Here is a 21,723-nt window from a genome sequence, read left to right as displayed (position 1 = left end):
CTACTTTCTCTCTCCATTCCACCTGCATATTTCAGCCCCATCTGCTGATTGACTATCCATCGGTTGTGACTTAAATTAACTCAGCAGCTACCATCTTCACCATACCAGGTACAACAAGTAAGCTCAGCCTGAAGTTCAGTTGCCAAACAATAAAACCCCTAAATCGTTAACTTTTTTTCCAGCTCTATAAAGATTGCTTTATCTACCAGCCCACTCTAAAACTTATGCGAGAATGTCAGAATTAGTGAGCGGGAGAACCTGAACACAATGAAAGTCAAGAGTTTTTAATTATTTTATTAGACCCACGTAAGTACAACAAATACAGTTCCCTATCTAAGTGTAAAAAGTAATCTTTGTGCATCTTTAAATAAAATGAAAGCAAGTATGCACAATAACAAAAAACTGGAGCCATTCTTCTCCTCACCCAAATGTAACATTAGAAAGTACAATAACAATGTCTGAGTAATTAGGTTAGTAAAAGAAAAACTAAGCACTTTCAAATCAGGATCAATGTAAAGAATCTTATAATTATAGATTGCAATATTGCTTTATATTGACTGAATAACTAGATTACACAGGGTTGCATACCTTTCACAATATTGTCCTCTGCAATGCTATATACATTTTGCGACGCAAGTCACAAATCAGTAGCCTGAAAAGGATGCAAAGCGACTGCTGCAAGCTTAGCATTGTGACATTGTCAAAAGAAGGAAAACAAGCTTTTACTGACAATTTTTTAGAATGCATATAATACTGTATATTTCATAAGAATTTAGATTGACATATAGCTTTGTTTGGAGAGACAAATGTCATATCTTTTATCAAAGTCATTCCAAGAAGATTGCAGCTCCTACAAAACCACGATAGAATGTCATGCTCTTTTCGCAGTTTTCACCTTTTATTTATCAGCTTAGGTACACAAATAAGTACATTATACAGCCATTTCCATCTTGATTGTAGGGTGCGGATTATAACCTTCCAACTTGAAGTCTTCTGCTTTGAAGTCTTCGATATTTTCCACATTGCGCAAAATCTTCAATTTTGGAAAAGGTCTAGGCTCACGCTGGAGCTATGTCAAAGTAGTACAGGTATGTTGAGATTTTGGCAAAACCAGTATTGTTTTAAAATATAAAAGATTGATACAAATTTAAGTATCTAACAGCACAATTGTGTAAATGGAAGCCAAAACAAAAAATCCCACCCACCATCCTGCAAAAATCTCATCCAAAACCCCAACCTTGAGTTCACCTGGATCATCTCTGGTACCTCTCTGTCTCCATCTCTGGCAACCACCTGGAAACCGATATCCATTTCAAGCCCACCAACTCCCACTGCTACCTAGAATACACCTCCTCCCACCCACCTTCCTGCAAAAATGCCATCCCCTATTCCCAATTCCTTCGCCTCCGTCACATCTGCGCCCATGATGAGGCATTCCATTCCCGAACATCTCAGATGTCCTCGTTTTTCAAGGACCGCAACATCCCCCCAAACCCCTCAGTGGTCAAGAACACCCTCACCCATGTCTCCTGTAACTCATCCCTCACACCCCTCCCCGCAATAACAACTAAACTAGAATCTACCTCATCCTCACGTACCACCCCACCAATCTCCAGATCCAACATATCATCCTCCGACACTTCTGCAATCTGCAATCCAACCCCACCACCAAAGACATTTATCCCTCCCCACCCTTATCTACTTTCCAGAGGGACCACTCTCTCCATGGCTCCCTTGTCCGCTCCACACTCCCCTCCAGCCCCACCACACCCAGCACTTTTTCCTGCAACCGCACAAAGTGCTACACCTGCCCCCATCCCAGGCCTCAAGACGACTTTCCACATCAAGCAGATGTTCACCTGCGCATCTACTAATGTGGTATACTGTAACCACTGTTCCCATCATAGCCTCGTCTACATCAGGGAAAACCAAGCGGAAGCTTGGGAACGCTTACACTTGGTTCGTAGTAAACAACTCCACCTCCCATTCCTCAGACGACATGTCCATCCTGAGGCTCCTGCAGTGCCACAACTATGTCATCCAAAGGTTGCAGGAACAGCACCTCATATTCCGCTTGGGAAACCTGCAGCCCAACGGTATCAATGTGGACTTCACAAGCCTCAAAATCTCCCCTCCCCCTACTACATTCCAAAATACCCAGCTTGTCCCCGCCTCCCTAACCTGCCCTTCACCCCACCTCAAACAATCTCAGATTCTCCAGCATCTGCAGTTCCTACTATCTCAGTAAAGGGGAGTATAGGTGGAGACTTAGGGAGGGGATAGGTCAGACCAGGGAGGAGACAGGTCAATGGGGCGTGTTGAGGCCAGTAGGTAGGAGATGGGGGTGGGGCTTGAGATGGAAACAGAGAGGTCCAGGAAGGAGAGAGAGGTACCAGGTGAACTTAAGATTGGGGTGGAAGATATTGATGAAGTGGATGAACCGTGCTCCATCCCCACCTCTTTGACCTGTCTGTCTTCTCTCCACCCATCTTCTCCTCTATCTTCTATCTGTCACCCCCTCTCTCCCTATTTATTTCAGAACTTTCTTCCCCATTTCTGAAGAAACGTCAGCTTTCCTGCACCTCTGACGCTGCTTGGCCTGCTGTGTTTATCCAGCTCTACACCTTGTTATCTCTGATTCTCCAGGATCTGCAATTCCTACTATCTTTTAAAAATAAATGCAAAGTACTGCAGATGCTGGGGTTAGAAAATAAAATCAGTGAAAAAACCGAGGGCGCTTATGGAGAGAGAAACAGTTAAATTTCTGAAGAAGTCAGATTGGATTCTAAGTGCTGTTTCTTGCTCCACAGGTGCCGCCAGACTCACGTTTGTCAAGCATTTTGTTTCTTTACATAGTATGTATTAAATTGTTACTTTCTCAATATACTTTTATAAAGAAGCCTCCACAATTTGGGTGTGAAGATATTATGACACAAACACCCGAACAGAATTGTTACAGGACAGGACAGGGGAAGCCTATTCATTCCCTCATGTCTCTGCCTAGTTCTGTGAAGAGGAATTAATCTAATGTCATTTTTCCATCTGTTTTTTGAATAAATACAAAGTTAACCTGCATTCCTGAGAGGTCCTACTGTCTGTGCAAGGAGGAAATACCCAAATTACTATTCAGTCTCTGACCACCCCTCTTAGCCCATTCTTAAAATTACAGAATGAAGCTCTTACTAGTAACAGACCGTGATCCTGCTGGACTACACATAGATCAAGTCACGGAAGAAGCCATGCCAGTGTTTGGTGAACTATTTTCTAGTAAGAGTCCATTTTAACTCAGCATCACCTTCTCAACTGCAGTGCGGGTTGGCAACAAATGTCGACCTTGCCAGCAATTATAAGATGTATTTTTCAAAAGGTCTCATATCACAGTAATATTAAATATCACATCTTTTTATTATAATACCTATGAAAAATGAAGTTTCACGGTACCTCATAAAAATATCTTATGTGCTCGTGTAGATTTCAGCCAAACTTTCCACTGTCCCCAGTGACAGAAGACTCAGTGAAACCCTTACTCCTCATGCCACCACACAATCATAACCAGCCATTCTTCACATTCTTAAACTCAGAAGCCAATATCCCCAACTCACTCGGCAATTCTTCTTCCCAACCAACCTCTTCCACCTATTCATACAGCAGCCATTCTAATGGGATGAATGCCAGCATCTGGGTTCTAGATCACGTGAATGGGGACAACATTTGTTTGACAATGACCCAGCAGGATCTAAAGTAGTAGCAAAACCAAATTCTTCTCTAAGAAGCCTGTTGATTCCAGGTAGACTTAACAATGGAAAAAAGGATCAGGCATTTTACTTGATTCTGTATTCACACAGAGTATGGCCAGACAAGCTGAGCCAATGAAGGCTGAGAAGATCATCCACACAGAAGGCACTCTGGTATGGTTATCTGAAACATTTCTTGGAAACTTAGAAGATTCAAGTAATAAACAGAACTTTCTTTATAGGAGTCTAATAAGCTGTGGCACCTAAAAGTACTAGCTCAGACTGCTCACATCAGTGGCAACTAGGTCTGGGGTTAAGGCTGATTAGCGGTTCCTTTAGACCACCTATACATGTCACTGAAGATGAAGGCTTTCTAGGTATTTCTTTTTTAACAAGATCATCTCCTTCTGGCTTCTGTTGTGTTTGAAGCAGCACCAGCCGAGCAGAGTCAGAAAAATACTGCGGGCCAAGCTCCTTGAGCCAAAAGTCAGAAATCCATGAAATGGTGGAAATTTCTCTTTGCTGCCTATGCAGCCACGTTGTACCATTTTGCAGTAAATTAAATTTGAGACTATTGTTTTTCCTGCAGAAATCTGTAGCATTATTTCAAGCATATTACGGGCATAAATTGTTGATTTCATCCAATGTACAAATAGTTGGTATCGTATTTAGAAAAACTACTTTTAGCAGGGGGATGACCATTGACACTCCCTTGAAATATTATTAGCATAATTCTGGCCTTCTGTACTCTACAGTTAAATTAACAAATTAGAGGCAAGATTCAATTACCTTTAAAAATCAACTTATTGTATAATGGACAAAAGAAAGTAAAACTGCCGAAACAACTTATCTGCTTTTTAGTCTGTAGTAGATTTAATCTAAATTTGTGAATGGGTGCTTGTAGGACCTTGCAAATGAGAACATATTTATGTTAACTCCAGTTCATTGAAGTACATTTACCTGAATCTTCAATGCCTCAATATGGTTGTTGTAAACATGAGCGTCACCCAATGTATGTATAAAATCACCAGGCTGAAAAGAGAGCAAATAGTCATTAGGAAACTGACTGGCATGCATCACTACAGTTTATCTATTCTAAGGAATACTGTTACATTTGCCAAACCATACAAAAAGTGTATTTAAATTGGTTATAGAATAAAAGGAATCAGTGGTCAAAAAATGACCACTTTTTTTAAAATTGATCAGGAAATTGCATTATGAATCAATGATAAAGCCTTATGAGTATACCATTAGAAAACAAATAATAGCAGCTAACGTAGCACATGGGCATAAAATTAAACATGGAAATCCAGAGGTTTCAAAGAGCCATATCCTTCTTTTCTAAATGGTGCAGAGATGCAGTGCTTGCTGATACATGTGGCATTGAGATGACTGTTAAGATTTGAAGTTGCTGTACTTCAGCCTTAGCTCCCCATTTAAAACCCATGAATAAAGGGCTGTTAAATAACATACACGATAATTAATGAGCAGAAATGTGTTTTCCTTTCAGAATGAAGTGATAGGCATTTTCTAAATATTTTTCCCACATATGTTTGCCCTTTTTTCTTTTCTCTCTTCCTAATTCTGTTATTTCCCAAACCTTATTTCACTTTAAACTCTCATTTATATTGCTTTAGACTCTGTCTCACAGATTTCTTCAATCTTGCCCAGCTCTCAGCCATCACACATCTGTCATAAGCACTGCATTGGATAAGACACTAGATTTGAGGAAATCTCCAACAAAAAACTCTGAAATGTCAACGGGCTGCCATGCCACGAAACACAAAATCCAGACTGCATCAACATCTACCCTGTTTCCAAGAGTAAACCACGCCAAAAAATTTCCACTCCATTAATTCCATCCATGCTTTAGTTCAAGTTACCACCTGACTTGGCTGACAGGACACCCTTGAAAGTCAGAAGGAAGGGTTTAGAAAAAAAGACTTGAGATTGTTATCATTAAAGAGTATTGCACAGTCCCAGACAGTCTTTTGGATGAGATGTTAAGCGTGCAGTGGCCCAGGTGACAAAGTTTCAAGTGTTTTTTTCTTTGAATAGAGCAGAGTTCTGCTAGTACAATGAGTTCCATAATTTCTTCAATCAACACCACCACGCAAACCGATTAACTAGTCACTTATTTAGTCTGCTATTTGCTTGGCATGAATGATATATATTTGCTTACATAATAATGATTACATTTCAAAAGATGCAAATGCTTCAAGTTCAAAGTACCTTCAGATCTGTAATGTGTGCAATCATGTATGTCAGCAATGAGTAGCTGGCTATATTGAATGGGACACCAAGGCCCATATCTCCTGATCGTTGATACAGCTGACAGGATAACTCTCCATTACATACATAAAACTGACATAAAGCATGACAGGGAGGCAGAGCCATATGAGGAACATCTACAGGATTAATCAAAAAATAATCCAAGTTAGTTAAAGAAAAACAACACTGGGATTTGCTTCATAACACTGATAATAAAGTAGAACATATATTCACAGAAATTAATTTTGAGCACCAGATACTAGTTTGAAGTCTTCTAATAAATTCCATCAAGCTCTGCTGTTCAGTTCCCAGCTGGCTTGACTAAATTACATGTCAGGTTCACTAGCCGAGTCAAATTCGAAGGATAAACTTCAGTTTACCATTATAATAATTGTACACAGTAAGAAAAACATTTTTTAAAAAATCACCTAAGGGGACCCAGTAAATATGGGCCATAGTAATCTATTATTTCTAACAGGAGACGTATCTCCCACACTTTAGAATTTTCTTACATCATTAAGCCAATTTCAACTGATTTACAAGCATATTGCCAGGGTTGAGCTATAGGGAGAGGCTGAATAGGCTGCAGTTGTTTTCCACGAAGTATCAAAGGCTAAGGGGTGATCCTACAGAAGTTTATAAAATCATGAGAGGTGTGGATAGGGTGAATAGCCAAGGTCTTTTCCAAAGGGTAGGAGAGTCCAAAACTGGAAGTTTTAAATCTTTCCCCTCTCAATTGTTTTCCACACAAAGTGTGATGTGTGTACGGAGTGAGCTGCCAGAGGAAATGGTGGAGGCTGATACAATCACAACATTCAATAGGTATCTGGATGGTAAATGAATAGGAAGGATCGAGAGGGATATGGGCCAAATGGGAGTAGATTAATTTAGAATATCTGGGTTAGCCTGGGCGAGTTGGACCAATGGTTCTGTTTCCATGCTGAACAACTGACTCTGTAGGCTGCAACTGGCTTTGCTTCAGTCAGCTAGCCAGCATCTGTGTACTAGTTCCCAAATTCAACTGTTTTGGACTGGAAGCTATACATTTGACAGGGATTTGAATGAGGTGGGGCATGAACGAGAAACATTGCAATCAAAGCTCATCTATCCCTACCAGATAGCCAAATGTAAGTACCTCACTACATTGCAATCAAGAGTGAGAGCCCTAATCAACTTCCCTGCCCTAAATGACAGGACACAGAGTTCAATATTATTTGCAGGACCGGTAAGGAAATCAATAATTCTTTATTAATTCTGCTTACTTATAACCAAAATATATTCATTACATATTATATTAATTATTTTGACCAATTGCAACCAATGTAATCATTTAGTACTTTAGCCCATACAACATTGTTTGGCCACACTTAAGAGAAATGCACCACAAGATTTTGAACAAAATGAATGTAACAACATGCTGGAGACCCCTTATTAGATCAAATCCATTTCACAGACATTGTGAAATTTGACTTGGTATTCGACACCATACATTCAGAATATTAGCTTGGGTCTCCGGAATAATAATCCAGTGACATTACTACTGTGCCACCAGCACCACCCTTGTGACTTCTCAGCTTGTGTCTTTGTTTCTTACCTTTAGGGTTCCAAGCACACATAATGATTCTGCGATCCTCTGGGTTGTTTCTAATGGTGTCAATTAGATTCTGGAGTTGATCGACTCCTTGACCAGAGTAATCTGCAATCATAAAGTTAGCAAATAATGAGGACAAAAAAAAATGTGTCCGAAAATATTTAGTCCACCATTTAAATTAGTTTTCAATCATCACATAATCATAGAAACCCTACAGTGTGGAAACAAGCCCTTCATCCCAACAAGTCCACACACAGCCTTCGAGCATCCCACCCAGACCCATCCCTCGAGAGCCCACCTAATCTACACATCCCTGAGCACTATGAGGATTTTAACATGTCCAATCCACCTAGGCTGCACACTTGTGGACTGTGGGAGAAAACTGGAGCACCCAGAGAAAACCCACACAGACTCAGGGAGAATGTGCAAACTCCTCATAGACAGTAGCCAGAGGGTGAAATTGAACCCGGATCCCTGGCGCTGTGAGGCAGCAGTGCTAACCATTGATTTGCCTATTTCTTCCAATGGAAATACCAACATCCTAGTAACCTAAAATAACCAGAGAATTGGTACATACTGGTAATCTTTCCTAACCTGTATGCATGTCCTTGTATTCAGCCCCAAAATGCCTCCACTGGAAGCCATAAACAGGCCCCAAATCGCCCTCCTCTCGGTTTGAAAATCCGTGCTTGTCCAGAAAGTCTCGCGATCCATTGGCATCCCAAATTCTAACCCCCTTTTCTGACAACTCCTTAGAATTTGTCGAGCCCTGAAATAAAATTGAAGATAAGGATTGTCAAACATTACCCTAGAAAATAATAAAGCAAAGTAAACATCAGAAGCATCGAACAGACTGTTTGACTTCACTCTAAAATAGCATCTGAGAAATACATTTAAAACAAGCGGTCAAATGGAGGGTAGAAGCTAAAGTAATTATAATCGCCCTGGAACAGGTACCAAGAACTTAAACTGAAGGCTGACAAGATCCCAAAACCTGACGGACTTATTCTAGAGTCTTAAAACGAATTTACATTGGAGGAAGTAAACACATTAGTTGTAATTTTGAGAAGCTGCAGGACTAAAGAAGTTGGATACCCTTGGCACGGATTCTTTGAAAAATTTCTTCACTGGATATATCACATTGGCCAGCATTTATTATCCATCCCCAAATGACCAGGGGCGGCAGTGGTGAGCTGTCTCCTTGAACCACTACAGTTCAGGTAGCTTCACAAGATCCTTCTTTACCAGTGACAGTTAGGTCAGGCACAAGAGTCACAACAACTTCCACCATACAATGACTAGGTACAACAATGAGACTTTGTACTACGCATTGACAATATTGCTGTGTGATTCAAAAGCAGAAATTGCTGTAAAGACTCAGCAGGTCTGGCAGCATCTGGAACTTCTGAGGAAAGGGTCACTGGACACAAAAGATTAACTCTGCTTTCTCTCCACAGATGCTGCCAGTCTTGCTGAGTGTTTCCAGCAATTTCTGTTCCTGTTGCTGATTTTCCAACATCTGCGGTTCTTTTGTTTTTTTACTCCCTTTAACATTGTCAATGTACTTGATGTTTAGGCCATGCCAAACTTCAGACATTTTGAAGCTGTGCCGATAGGAACACCCATTAAAGCCTCCAAAGAATGCTCCCCCGGCTCATTCTGTAAATATTCCTATAGGATTGTGTTTTATTTTGGAAGACCAATTTAAAAAGGCAGCTAGACTTTGCAGGTGTTTAATTATGCTGCTTTTTGGCACAGCTAACTCTGCCAACACAAAACATTGTGAACTCTGATTTTAGTAATGATACTACTATTCCCATTATCATTTGACTGTTTCAGCCATCTCCTATGTCCACTTCACATTTTCCAGCATCAAGACATTTAAAAATAGTCCAATTTAATTGCGGGGCTAACAGTCTTCCTTGGTTTGTGTAAGAAGGCTCATTTTCACCACTTGCTGTGAGATTCTGGCTAATGTTTAAAAATAGCCTGAGTAGTACAGATTCAGACACCTTCCCTCCCACTGTGTCATCCACTTTTTCCAAATAAAAACTGACTTCAAGTTTTCATTGGAACCTGATCAGCATCATCAACAGCTGACAGATGCAGGATGACCCACAACATAACACAAAAAACTACCTGCGTTGAAATCCACCCCCCCCCCCTCCCCTTTTACTGAATGATAAATCCAAGGTTAAGAAAGCATCTTGACCTTCTCATCCCCACACTCGGGCATCAGTTTGCTGACTCAACTGCTAGACTATAGGTTTTCTCCTACTGCCTCTCTATTCCCTGGTTTTTAAATCAGGGCATGTCTAATTCTACATTGCATATTACCACAACTGGCACTTCTTGTCCTTTTGGCCATTGCTCATTTCACCTTCCCAACCTTTCCATTCTTCTGCCACTGTCCCAGATTTGACTCATTCTCAGGAGAAGCCTACAGCTTTTCTCTGTGGCTCTTAATACTCCAGGGTCCATGGAGGCTCCGCCTTCTTGGGAGCAGCAATGCTAACTACTCCGTCCTACTTCTTTTAAATTCCCACTGAGCATACCACCTGTTTTGAAATCTCATCAACTTCCTTCCTGTCCCACTCATTGACAGAAGATGACAAAGTCAGCAATGGACCAGATTATGTTGTCATTTTCTGCATCCTTAACGTCCACGAGTTAATTGTGAATGATTACACTGATATCATAATCTTGACAAATCTGACCAAGGGGTGATGGCACCTTCCCTTTTGTCAAAATCTTCCACCATTCACCCTGTCCAAATTGTTACATAGTTAACACCTTTTTGTACTTTATTCCTCTGGCAACATTTAACCCCCTTTCAGGATCTGGCCTTATTCCAAAGCAATCTTGGCATCATGTAAAATTCTAAATCTATCATTTCAACTAAGTCACATGCAAGTTTCTTACCAGGTAAGTTCATTGATATTATTTCCCCTTGCATTTTATAGCAAATTATTTCTGGTTCTCACTGATTTCAACTTTTATTACAGCTCATCCTTTCTTCTCTGAATTCACTGTCCCCAGTTTTTCTTGAAGTTTCTCCTTCACAAGAATGCTCAAATTTATATTCATGTCTGTGTACATACACTATAGATGAGCTTATGCTAGAATGTTTATAACTTAATTTTAACTCTGGACTTCCTTAGATATTTGATCAAAAAATAGACTCTTAATCCCTGCCACATTCCTTTTAGCACTCTTGTGGTCTTGTTCTTTTGCTCTTGTTACCCCAGTCTTTACTGTCAAACCTCCTAGCTCCCTCTCTAGCATGTGCCAATGCGATCTAACTTTTCTGGTTTCTCTTAATTATACCGCATGTATCCAACTATAAGATTGCTTCTTCACAAAGTTAAAGCCAATTAAGTGGAGGGAGGGAAGCACAAAGATTGTTACTATTGAAGATGGCCAAAAATAGCAAAACATCACAGACAAACGTGCCTCCACTCTCAATTCCACAGGTCAGCTTCAGAATTAATAATGCATTCTCTGTTAACGGTCATAGATTTCCTTTCTTTATCTAATTAAGTAGTGTTTTGTATGAAAACTGCTACTACTTAAACTTAGGTTTTCTGAAAATTGCTAACAAATGGTAAACTACCTGTATAAAAGGTAACCATGATCACGATAGAGTTATGAGTAACTAGAGTAGCAAAAAGTTATTAACTAAATATATTCAAGGATTACACCCATGAAAGATTGATGAAAAGTCAGTTCGTTCGGATATCATTGCCAGCTTGGAGCTTGTGGTTGAAATGTTGGGCAATACCTGCGTTGGCATCCGTAGACAAATGTTACTTTTATTAGTAGAATCAGGAAGCAGATGAAGGTCTCTTTCTCTTGGTGGTTCTGAAAGCAGGATATCAAAACTGCCTGGAGACCTTTTTAACGAGATCACAGGATTTCTGGACACCTTCCTCTATTCTCTTGTGTCAGAGAAACCAAAAACCAACTCTCAAACACCTAGTTCAACAGAGAACCATGGCTGAGAACTAGTTCTTGTGGTTTCTGCACAAAATAACTCTTCCTGCTAGACATTTTTATAGTTCAAAATGGCTGCTATCCCAAACAGTTAATTATGTTTCTGCATCAGGTTAACTCAGGTGTACAAAATGTTCTAATCTATAATTTCTTAAGCAAAGGCCATTAACCTTTTAAAATGTCTTGGCCATTATTACTCTTATTCTTTCAAATGTGTGTTATGGACTACACCGAACCCCCTCAAAACATTACCATTTTCTTACTTTAAAAAGGTAAATGTAAGGTGTGTGCTCCAGATGCAATTCAATTGGTCAAACCACTCAATGTTGAGCAAACCACAATTTTTACACTAGTTAAAATACAAGATAAAAGGAAAAGTATTGTCTTAACTAACTCAACAGAAATGCACAACAAGATAACATTAACTACTAAAACTGTTCCAATGTAACAGCATCCCATAAACACACCTTTGGCAAAGGCAAGTTCAGTAAAATAGACTGTCTCACATAAATTCTAGCAGCAGGAAGAAAATCCCAGCTTTTAGCTGTAACAAAGAGAAATGAGAGCTTCCAAGTCCAGCTTCAGGACCCCAGCAACTACTGCTGAAGACACAAACTAAAAAAAAATTCCTGGTTCTATGGAGCTTGGCCCTACCCATTCAGGCTGCTTCTATCGTTCCAACTATAAAAACAAAACCCAATGCCTCACGAGCTGTTTACTTTTTTGGCTTTGGAGCAAACTGCTTTGTCACCTGTCTCAAACTTTCTTCACAAACAAGGACAACATAACCTCTGAAAGACAATAGTGTCATCACAGCTCATCCCTTAAAAAAACCCTCCAATATACCATTTTTAAAAACCTTTAGTCTTACGCTATTAGTGCGTGACAATAAATATACAATACATTGACTCTGATCATGCAAAAATTCACTAATACAGTCCATTTTTCTCCCCACTGCCAAATGCTTGGTCTCCTTTCAAAGTCATAACAATGTGTTGGCAATTATGTTCTCTCATCCTGCCATGTGCATAATTTTCAAACTGAATGGTTACAATATTAAACCCCAGCTAAACAATCTAGAATTTTTACAATTAATTTTTCCAAAAACTTTTAAGGGGTTATGACCAGTATATACAATTGTCTCCGACATATTACTGGCAATATAGGAGTGCACAGAATCCCTAAAGTGTGGAAACAGGCCATTTGGCCCAACAAGCCCACTCTGACCCTCCAAACGTCATCCTACCCCCAGACCCATCACTCTACTTTTTCCCTGTAACTCTATATTTCCCCATGGGTAACACAATTAACCTACATATCCCTGAACACTATGGGCAATTTAGCATTGCTAATCCACCCAACTTGCACATCTTTGCACTGTGGGAGGAAACTGGAGCACCTGGCAGAAAAGAGGGAGAAAGTACAAACTTCACACAGATAATTGCCCGAGGGTGGAATTGGACACTGGTTCCTGCTGCTGGGAGGCAGCAGTGTTAACTACTGTGCTACCGTGCCACCTAATATCATTGTTGAAATTTTGTAACACCAAACTCAAGGCCTCCTTCTCAATCATGGAATATTTCTGTTGATGATTATTCAACTTTCTGGAAAAGTATCCAATAGGTTCTTCTATCTTCTAGTCATCTTCTTGCAAGAGTCCAGCACCAACACCTGCATCAGTCACATAGATAGTCCCCTTGAATGGCTTTGCATAATTAGGTACGGCTTACACTGGGGCAGTGGTTAACACAGCTTTCAGGCTGTTAAATGTCTTCTGGCATTCATCTGTCCGTTGAAATTTTCTGCACTACTTCAACAAGTCAGTGGAGCAACCACATTGTTAAAGTAAGTCAGAGCTTTTTTTACTTAATTTTCCCTCTCATGGGTCTCCTTTATAGCCTATGGTAAACTCCTTACTATCTTCAATGACAGCTTCTTTTCCCCTTACCACTTGAGGATTTCTCTTTCTCCTTAATTTCTATCCCTCATATTGAAATTGATGGAGGAAGCCAAAATTCGATTTATGAACCAACTCAGTCATCTACCATTTCCGCTGCTAATCTTGCAATCTTAACCCTCTGCTCTTGCAAGAGCTCTCACTACTTCAGGAAGTAAATGTTTGAACTCCTCCAAAATAATTGTCTCTTTAACAGTGTCATATGTTTGATCTATTTTCAATGCCTTTATCCACCTATCAAAATTACATTGTTTGATCCTTTTAAACTATGTTTGTTTGACTATTTCCCTTCTTGAATTCTTTAAGCTGTCGGCTTCTGGTACTAGCTCATATGCACTTAAGATGGCTATTTTCACTTCATCATGCTCCCCAGGTAAGTTCTCTGATAGTGATGCAAATACCTCACCAGTTCTACCTATCAACTTTGCGTGGGTCGACAATACCCAATGGTCAACGGCCATTTCAATCATTTTGTCACTTTCTCAAATTAAATGAAAAAGGCTTCCTCATCTCTCTTGAGCTTAGGCAATGTTTGGAGATGTTTAAACAGATCTAAACAGGCCTTTGGCTACGATGGGATTACTCATTCACCATCCTTGTCACTATTCCTATCTTTCACTTCTGCCACCACCATTTAAGTCAATTCAGTTTTCAGTTCCAACTTCAAGTTCAAAAAATCTTTCTCCCTCTCTTCTGCTAGGGACATCCTTTCCTTTCCTTCCCTCTGCTTTTAATCATAATTCATGTTTCATTTCCCTTTTCTCTTCTTTCTTTGTTCTGCCAGGACTATTCTTACTTTCTTTTTGTCCCTTGCCTCCAATTCAAGAAGTTTCATTTACCATTACTAAAATTCAATGATTCTGATTGCAGTTACAATTCCCAGGAACACAGAAGTATTGCTGCAATTATATCCCCTTTCCTCACAGACATAGGCAACTCCAACCTGTTTGTCAATTCCAAAAGCTTTACCTTTCTCACTTTCTACAAAACACCTGAAGTGTCTTCTTCCACCCCAAGTAAACTCTTAGCAATGGAGAGCCATTTTTACATAAGAGACAACCTACTTAAAACAACAAAATGCAACACCCAAAATAAAAAAAAACAAGTCAACACTCACACCACTCACTGCCTTTCAGTCCAATACTCCTAAACTCAAACTGGAGTTAGACATTTCAATCCTGACAAAAGCCCCCAATTTGTTATGGACCAGACCAAATCGCTTCAAAATATATTAAGAAGATAGTCAAGATCCTGACCATTTTTTTATTTTAAAAAAAAGGTAAGACTTTACATTCCAAATGCAATTCAATTGGTGAAATTATTGACATTAAGTAAAACATTTTTATACTACAGTTAAAATACAGACAAAATAAAAATCCAAGAATTGGCTTAATTGTAACTCTATCAAAATGCTTTACAAAATATTAACTACTACTAATTAACTGTGCCAATATCGTAACATCACAAACACACCCCTGGCATAGATAAAAATCAGAAAAATAGGATGTTTCACCTGCAATTCGAGCAGCAAGAACTGAACCCCTAGTTCTTAACTCTAACAGAGAGGAAATACAGTTTTCACATGCAGCTTCAAGACCCCAGCAGCAATTGCTACTGGAAAACTGAAACTCAAAAACAATACCATAATTCTGTGGAGACTTGACCTCAACATTTTAAAATAAGAAGGCCTCACAAGCTGCTTATTGGTTTTGCAGCAGACTGCTCACCATCTGTCTCAATCTTTATTCACTTGAAGACAAAAAGGCCAAAATACATTTCTTAAAGCCACAGTATCGTCACATTTGTCACACCTCCAGGGAAGGTTGTTAAATGAGTTTCTATTTACACTTGTGGAAGTGATCATTGATAATCAATGGTTTCTTGTGATCCTTTTGGAGATGAGTAGTCACATTTCTCCACCTGGATTATCGTAATTGAATCCACAAAGTCAGGAGACTTTTAAAGCCATGTTTTAAAACACCCTTGTTTCCATTTTTAAAACAAATTTCACTTGTTTAAAAATATATAATTTTATAACCACATGCTTGTGGATTTTTGCCTTAATCCACAGCTCTCCCCCACTCCACTTCTTTTCACTGCTACTGGAGAGAACAAAAATATAGTTATAACTATATTAAAATTCCCAAACATCTGCATTTGGCTCTTCACATCTAGATACTTCTGCAGCCATTGATTAGTTGACAAAAATCATTTTAACACCCAATGTCTTAGACACCAATAAAACCACTACACCTTTTGACACACATCTCCGCTCCCTTGAGTCCAAAAGAGGAACACTTGAACATTTATGGCAAAAAATTTGTTGCCTGACTGGCTGGATCATTTTGAATACTATTGAGACCGTGTCCGCATCTGTTAAAGCTCTTAAATTGCAAGATCAACTTTAAAAGGAAAATATAGCCTCTAGTTTATTTTCCTTACTGCAAACTGGCTTCTTATAACTATTCTCCCTGTCTTATGATCATCTCCAAAAATTTACGAAGAGTGCACGGACTTGTCAACAACAGGGAGACCTACCACTGGAGTTACTTCTGCCATTTCGCTCCTTAGCTCTAAATCTCATCCAACGTTCCCACTGAGCTCCAGATCACCAATGTATGCATGCTTGAAAGCACCACGCAGGCTGTATTAAGTACCTTTCCAGTTTGCAACACATCAATTTAAAAGCTTAAAATGTTTCTATAGCAAAGTCCTGCCAATTGTCTAGTTTTCCCTTCCATTGAACTTTTGAGGTATATGTATTATTCCAATTCTGTCTCCTGCACATCCTAAAGTTTAAAATTCATTCACCATTGGAATGTTGAAGTCTCTGTCTCCTCTCCTTTAAGATGCACACTTTCTTCCACTAGGCTTTGGAATTTTCGTCTTCAAACCTTATGGTTTTGGGACACATTTTCTTTGTAAAAGCAGCCTTGAAATGTCTAATTACTTTAAAATGGTTCTTACAAGAAATATTGTTTTGTTCTATCCATTGCTCGCATATAACAGTTTTGTAAAGAATTTTCAGATACAGCTATACAACAATAAAAATAGTTAGGGCATCAAAAGCACTGTGATGCAAAACATGCATGATCATAATTTTGATATCTAAGCAAACTGTCACATGATGACTTTGTACTCATCTGGTTATTGCTGCAGCATTTTAGGAACTACAGTGAACTGTATTCACATTCGAGTTTTGTGTACCTTGATAAACCACAACAGCTCTTCAACAATTCCTTTCCAGAACACTCGTTTTGTAGTGAGGAGGGGAAAAGAATCTAAAACACAAAAGTTAATAATTTTGTTAATGGCATGCAGAATAATTTAACTTTGTACTTGGTAAATTCCTGTGTTGAATTGAAGCAGCAAAGGTGCTTCCTGTACTACTTGCTGATCACCAAATGGCTTCTAGGCCAATTTACTGGTTTAATTACTGCAACTTTCCACAATTAAAAAAGTGAGAAGGAAAACTAAGTGCACTTGGGATAGGGGCATACCTTTGTTTTCTAGGCATTACGCCCAACAAAAATGCAAACGTTTAATTAGCAGCATATTTTTAAATGCAGTTCATCTGACACAAGCACACCTAGTGTTGTTAGGAAGGAATGTCAACTCTAGGACTGTGCACTAGAAGTAGACAAACCATAATTTCAATTATTATATATCAATTCAATACCAGTGGCACCATTTTCAACCTGAACACATTGGTTAACACCCTTCTTCTAAACCTCATACAAGCGGCCATGCGTTCAGCAGCAGGAACTGCAAATACACTATTTATAGGATCATAATTAGGTTTTTAGCTAATGTTTGATTTTTACATTTTATTAAACAAGGCCATAACTGTATGGTGTTTCACATTTTCTACAGATGGCTCAGACTGTGGGTTGCTGCATCTTGGGGATTGGGTGAACAAGACCAATGTTGAGTTACAGACAGATTGGGTCAAGTTGATCAGAGGCCCACCATACACCAGAGCTGCAACTTGCGGTCTTGGACTTTTGAGCACTGTACTTTGCCTGACTTGGCTAACTACACCAGCTTCATCCAGCCCACACCCCTGCCATCCAACATGTCCCAGTCTGATCAGCGCAGTATTCTGACAACTCCTCTGCCAGCAGATACCTCACTGGTGGAGGAACCTGTTTCAGAGCAGTATCACAGTTACGACAATCACCACTCCCTCACACTGGAGCCCTTTCTCCCTCTCTCTAAGGTGATAAGGTGACTGCATCCAAACAGATAATTCATGGAAGATCACCCGAGGGCATGACCACTCTATACAGAAACTGCACGTCATAAAAGAGGCCACGCACCTGTTAAAAGTAGAATGTTAGGCTTTCTAGGTTTGAGGGATTTATAAACATACTGACCTTGATTGCTCCTAAGATCTTTGAACTTTCCACCGCACTACATTCAGATCCTCATTGCTGCACTTCTGGCATTGATTACCACAGTTATCTGCACCGTGGTCCCACATCACTCCTGAGAGTTTGTCTGGAAGGCCTAGAAAGGTTTCTCTGGACAGATTATCTCTTATACTTTGCACCATCATGACAAATGGAGAGTTTTGAGAAGATTTGTAGCTCAGGTTGAGGTTCTGGATGTTTGCTCAGCGAGCAAACTCACATCCACAAATGGAGAATTGGCAGAAATTATTCATGTCTACGCTTTTCCATGCTGCTCTAAGTTTCTTTTTTTTGTTTTGCATTCTCTGTCTCCTAAAACGATTCATGACTGACCGGATTGTGTTTTTCTAGCCCCCTCACTTTATTGCCCCACTTTCCCCAAGTTCCAGTTCAACAGGAAACTCTATATTAACTTAAAAATTATATGTACTGAGCAATATTCAACTTCACATAAATAAGTAAAAGTATGAGCTTAGGACAGAATTTTCATACGGCTCACTACTTGTCCCATTTAGCAAAGGTTCATGTATTCAAGCTCCACTCCAGAGACTTGACTTAACTTGACCGACAATCCAATTTACAAACGTAAAGCAACTGCATCTCAAAATGCAATCTTTCAGATGAGATAAAGAAGAGATCCCACTTTTGTTCTCAGGTGGATTTAAAATGGGGTAACATTTTCTGAACCAAAATCAAGGATAAAGGGTCAAAGGACTGCATTTACATCCACAAACAAACACATATTTAGCCATGCTTAGACTTGTATTGACACCAGTCTCATTGAATGAGACAGATTTGCCAATCCTGTTTGCCAAGTTGAGAAAGAGGACATTTTGTGCATCAACAGAGTCTAACGATGACCATGAAACTGTTGGTAGTTGTCAGAAAAACACATGGTGTTTGTTAATGTCCTTTAAGGAAGGAAATCTGCCATCCTTACCTGGTATGGCCTAGATGTGACTTCAGGCCCAAAGCAATGTGATTGATTCTCAACTGCTCTGAGCAATATATATTGGCCTGGCCAGCTATGTCCACACCCAGCCCATGAATATTAAGGAAACCCTTGACAGGACATATATGTGAAGCTCACGATATAAGAACTGCCATTCTGGCTAACATGCAAACCACCTCTTCCTTTAGTCACCCCATTTTTTCCTCTCTCTCCTCCCCCACCACCCCCGTAAACATTTCGATGGTTACAGAATTGTTTTGGCGCAAACCGCATTGCTCCGCCCTGCGAAAGAGCAGCGAATCTGTCAGCCAGCTGACCCTGTGTGTTCATTGCCGATGGGAATGAAGGAGGTAAATTCAAACCTGGTATCCAAACGGGAGTTGGATCATTGTCTGAAAAGTAATCAAATGGCAAGGCACTGGTACTGAGTCAAATGCTTTGGCGGAGCGCTGACACAGACAGGACGGGCCGAAGAGTCTCCTTCTGGGTTGTAGCCATTCGGTGATTGTCTAAGGCTGAACCGTTTGGTTCGAATTCAGCCAAGGGTTTACACGAATTACAAGTGGGACAAGTTGCGCTAATTCAAATAAACTGGCAGTTGAGACATTCGGGTAAAAAATTCACGAACTCTAAAGGGCCCTTGATATTAATTCCAGTGTTGTTCGAAAGGCGGGAAACATATCAATACTTCAGCAGCGGTTTACACTGTTGTGGAACATTTCGCAGTTGCATTTCCCGAAATGTTGCGTTAACGAAATGCACTTTAGAACTTTCTGCCTAAAGAGATATCGGAGACGGCGAGATTAATCGCCGCGACGGAAATACTGGAGTTGTCTCAAATTGTTTTCTTGATTGGCGCCACGTTCCTACTTTGGATCAGAACTCGCTCTCCGTAAACACCGTTTTCATGAAGTAAAGACCGCGGTGCCCAGGCCAGTATCCCCCAGCTGTTCACTCACCCCTCAGACTGTACCGAGACTGTAGCCCGAACACGGACAAGGTGCCAGTCCCAGTGCGATCATTCTTCTGGGAGCCTGTTTCCAGAATGTTCCGGATGTGCTGCAGGTACTGGTATTCCTCACTCTGTCCTCGCTCCATCACTATTCCCGCGCCCAACCGCCTCTTTTCTTCACTCACTTATTCATTCACAAAGCCGCTCGCGGGAACCTCGGCCCGCGCGCGCCCTCTCTCCCCATTGCTTACTGGCCTGTGTGACGTCTCATCCAATCGGCCGCCGGCTTTCCCACGGATGTGAAGCGCGTGCTCTATGCTCCAAGACCCATTCTCGGTATATTATTTTTAACAAGATCTTTCATTTGTCAAAATGCTTTACAGTTCTTCATCATAAGACAATTCACCCATTCCAAGTACTAGTCTAGTAAATCTTCTCTGAGCAGCTTCCAAGTATTTACATTCCTACTGTACACAATACTCCACACCAAGTGATCAGTACAACTTCTCCACTTTCATATTTAGTTTTCCTCACAATAAATGATAACGTCTCTGATACAATCAGATGATAACGTCCTATTCACTTTGTTAATTATTTGCTGTTCATACATGCTACCTGTTTGCAATTCACACATTAGGACGCCCATATCCCTCTACATCTTAGAACGCTAAAATTTCTTTTCTTCCTCCTGTCAAAATGAACAATTTCAAATTTCCCCCATTGAACTCCATTTGCCAGATCTTCACTTAATCACTTCAACTAACTGTATATTCTTCCAGCCTTTTTGGTGATGGCTAGCACGAAGGGGACATAGCCTTAAATTGAGGAGTGATAGATATAGTACAGAAGTCAGAGGTAGGTTCTTTACTCAGACAGTAGTAAGAGCGCGGAATGCCCTGCCTGCAACAGTAACTGCAACTCGCCAACTTTAAGGGCATTTAAATGGTCATTGGATAAACATTTGGATGATAATAGAATAGTTTAGGTTAAATGGGCTTCAGATTGGTTTCGTAGGTTGGCGCAACATCGAGGGCCGAAGGGCCTGTACTGCGCTGTAATGTTCTATGTGTCCGCTTCACATCTTCTACCTACCTTTGTGTCATCAGCAAATTTGGCAACCATGCCTTTTGTCCCTTCACTCAATTATAAAGTGTTTCACAAGCAATTGCATGGGAAGATGCCATATACTGGTGGGTGGAGGAAGTGATGGACCAGGAAACCTAAAAGGAACCGGTGTCGCCTCTAATTTTCCTTCATGCTGCGTGAGCCTCCAAGGCCCACGTGTGGCAATAACTTCTGAAATTGGACATCAATGTTGCAATCAGTGGGTTGCCACCAATTTTCTTGCGCAGGACCTTAGAATGGCTACGCAGCTAAGGGGGAACAGTCCCTGGAGAATGTAGATAGAAGGGAGATTGTTTGGTAGTAATGTACTTCTGGATGTGGCAAAAATGGTATAGGATGATCCTTTGACTACAGAGACTGGTGGTGTGAAAATGAGAGAACCATATCGTCTTCTGAGAGAGGGGAAGGGACGAGGGCAGAAATGGAGGAAATGTCTGACAAGTTGAGGGCGAGGAATCTGTAGTTGAAGAAAAGCCAGATCACATCAAAGCAACCCAAATGGAAGATGCCATAATCAAAACAGTATTACAGAGAGAGAGAAACTGGGTTGATGTAATGGAATCCTTACCGGAAGCAGAGTGTGAGGACGTATAATTGAGGCAACTATAAGAATTCATAAAGGATACTGGTGGACAGTCTATTCCCAGAAATGAAGACTGAGGTCAAGGAAGCTAAATGAACAGTCAGAGAGGAACCATGTAAAGAATGGAAATTGGAAGCAAAATTAATTGATTGA

General features: G+C 40.2%; 1 protein-coding gene across 1 annotated transcript; it reads right to left on the bottom strand.

Moving 5' to 3' along the window:
- Positions 1-305: 305 nt before the first annotated feature.
- tyms (thymidylate synthetase) lies at positions 306-20,114 on the bottom strand. Its single transcript, XM_048528470.2, has 7 exons — positions 19,870-20,114; positions 16,754-16,827; positions 8,191-8,365; positions 7,600-7,701; positions 5,967-6,142; positions 4,695-4,766; positions 306-1,069 (listed from the first exon to the last, which is right to left on the bottom strand). Exons 1-7 carry the CDS (start codon positions 20,006-20,008, stop codon positions 932-934), a joined length of 876 nt encoding a protein of 291 aa, XP_048384427.1. The 5' UTR covers positions 20,009-20,114; the 3' UTR covers positions 306-931.
- Positions 20,115-21,723: the final 1,609 nt, after the last annotated feature.

This window comes from Stegostoma tigrinum, chromosome 5 (assembly GCF_030684315.1).
Source record: "Stegostoma tigrinum isolate sSteTig4 chromosome 5, sSteTig4.hap1, whole genome shotgun sequence".
Classification (NCBI taxonomy): Eukaryota; Metazoa; Chordata; class Chondrichthyes; order Orectolobiformes; family Stegostomatidae; genus Stegostoma; species Stegostoma tigrinum.
Note: the sequence above shows the minus strand (reverse complement) of the source record. Positions and strands in the feature narration are given on the sequence as shown.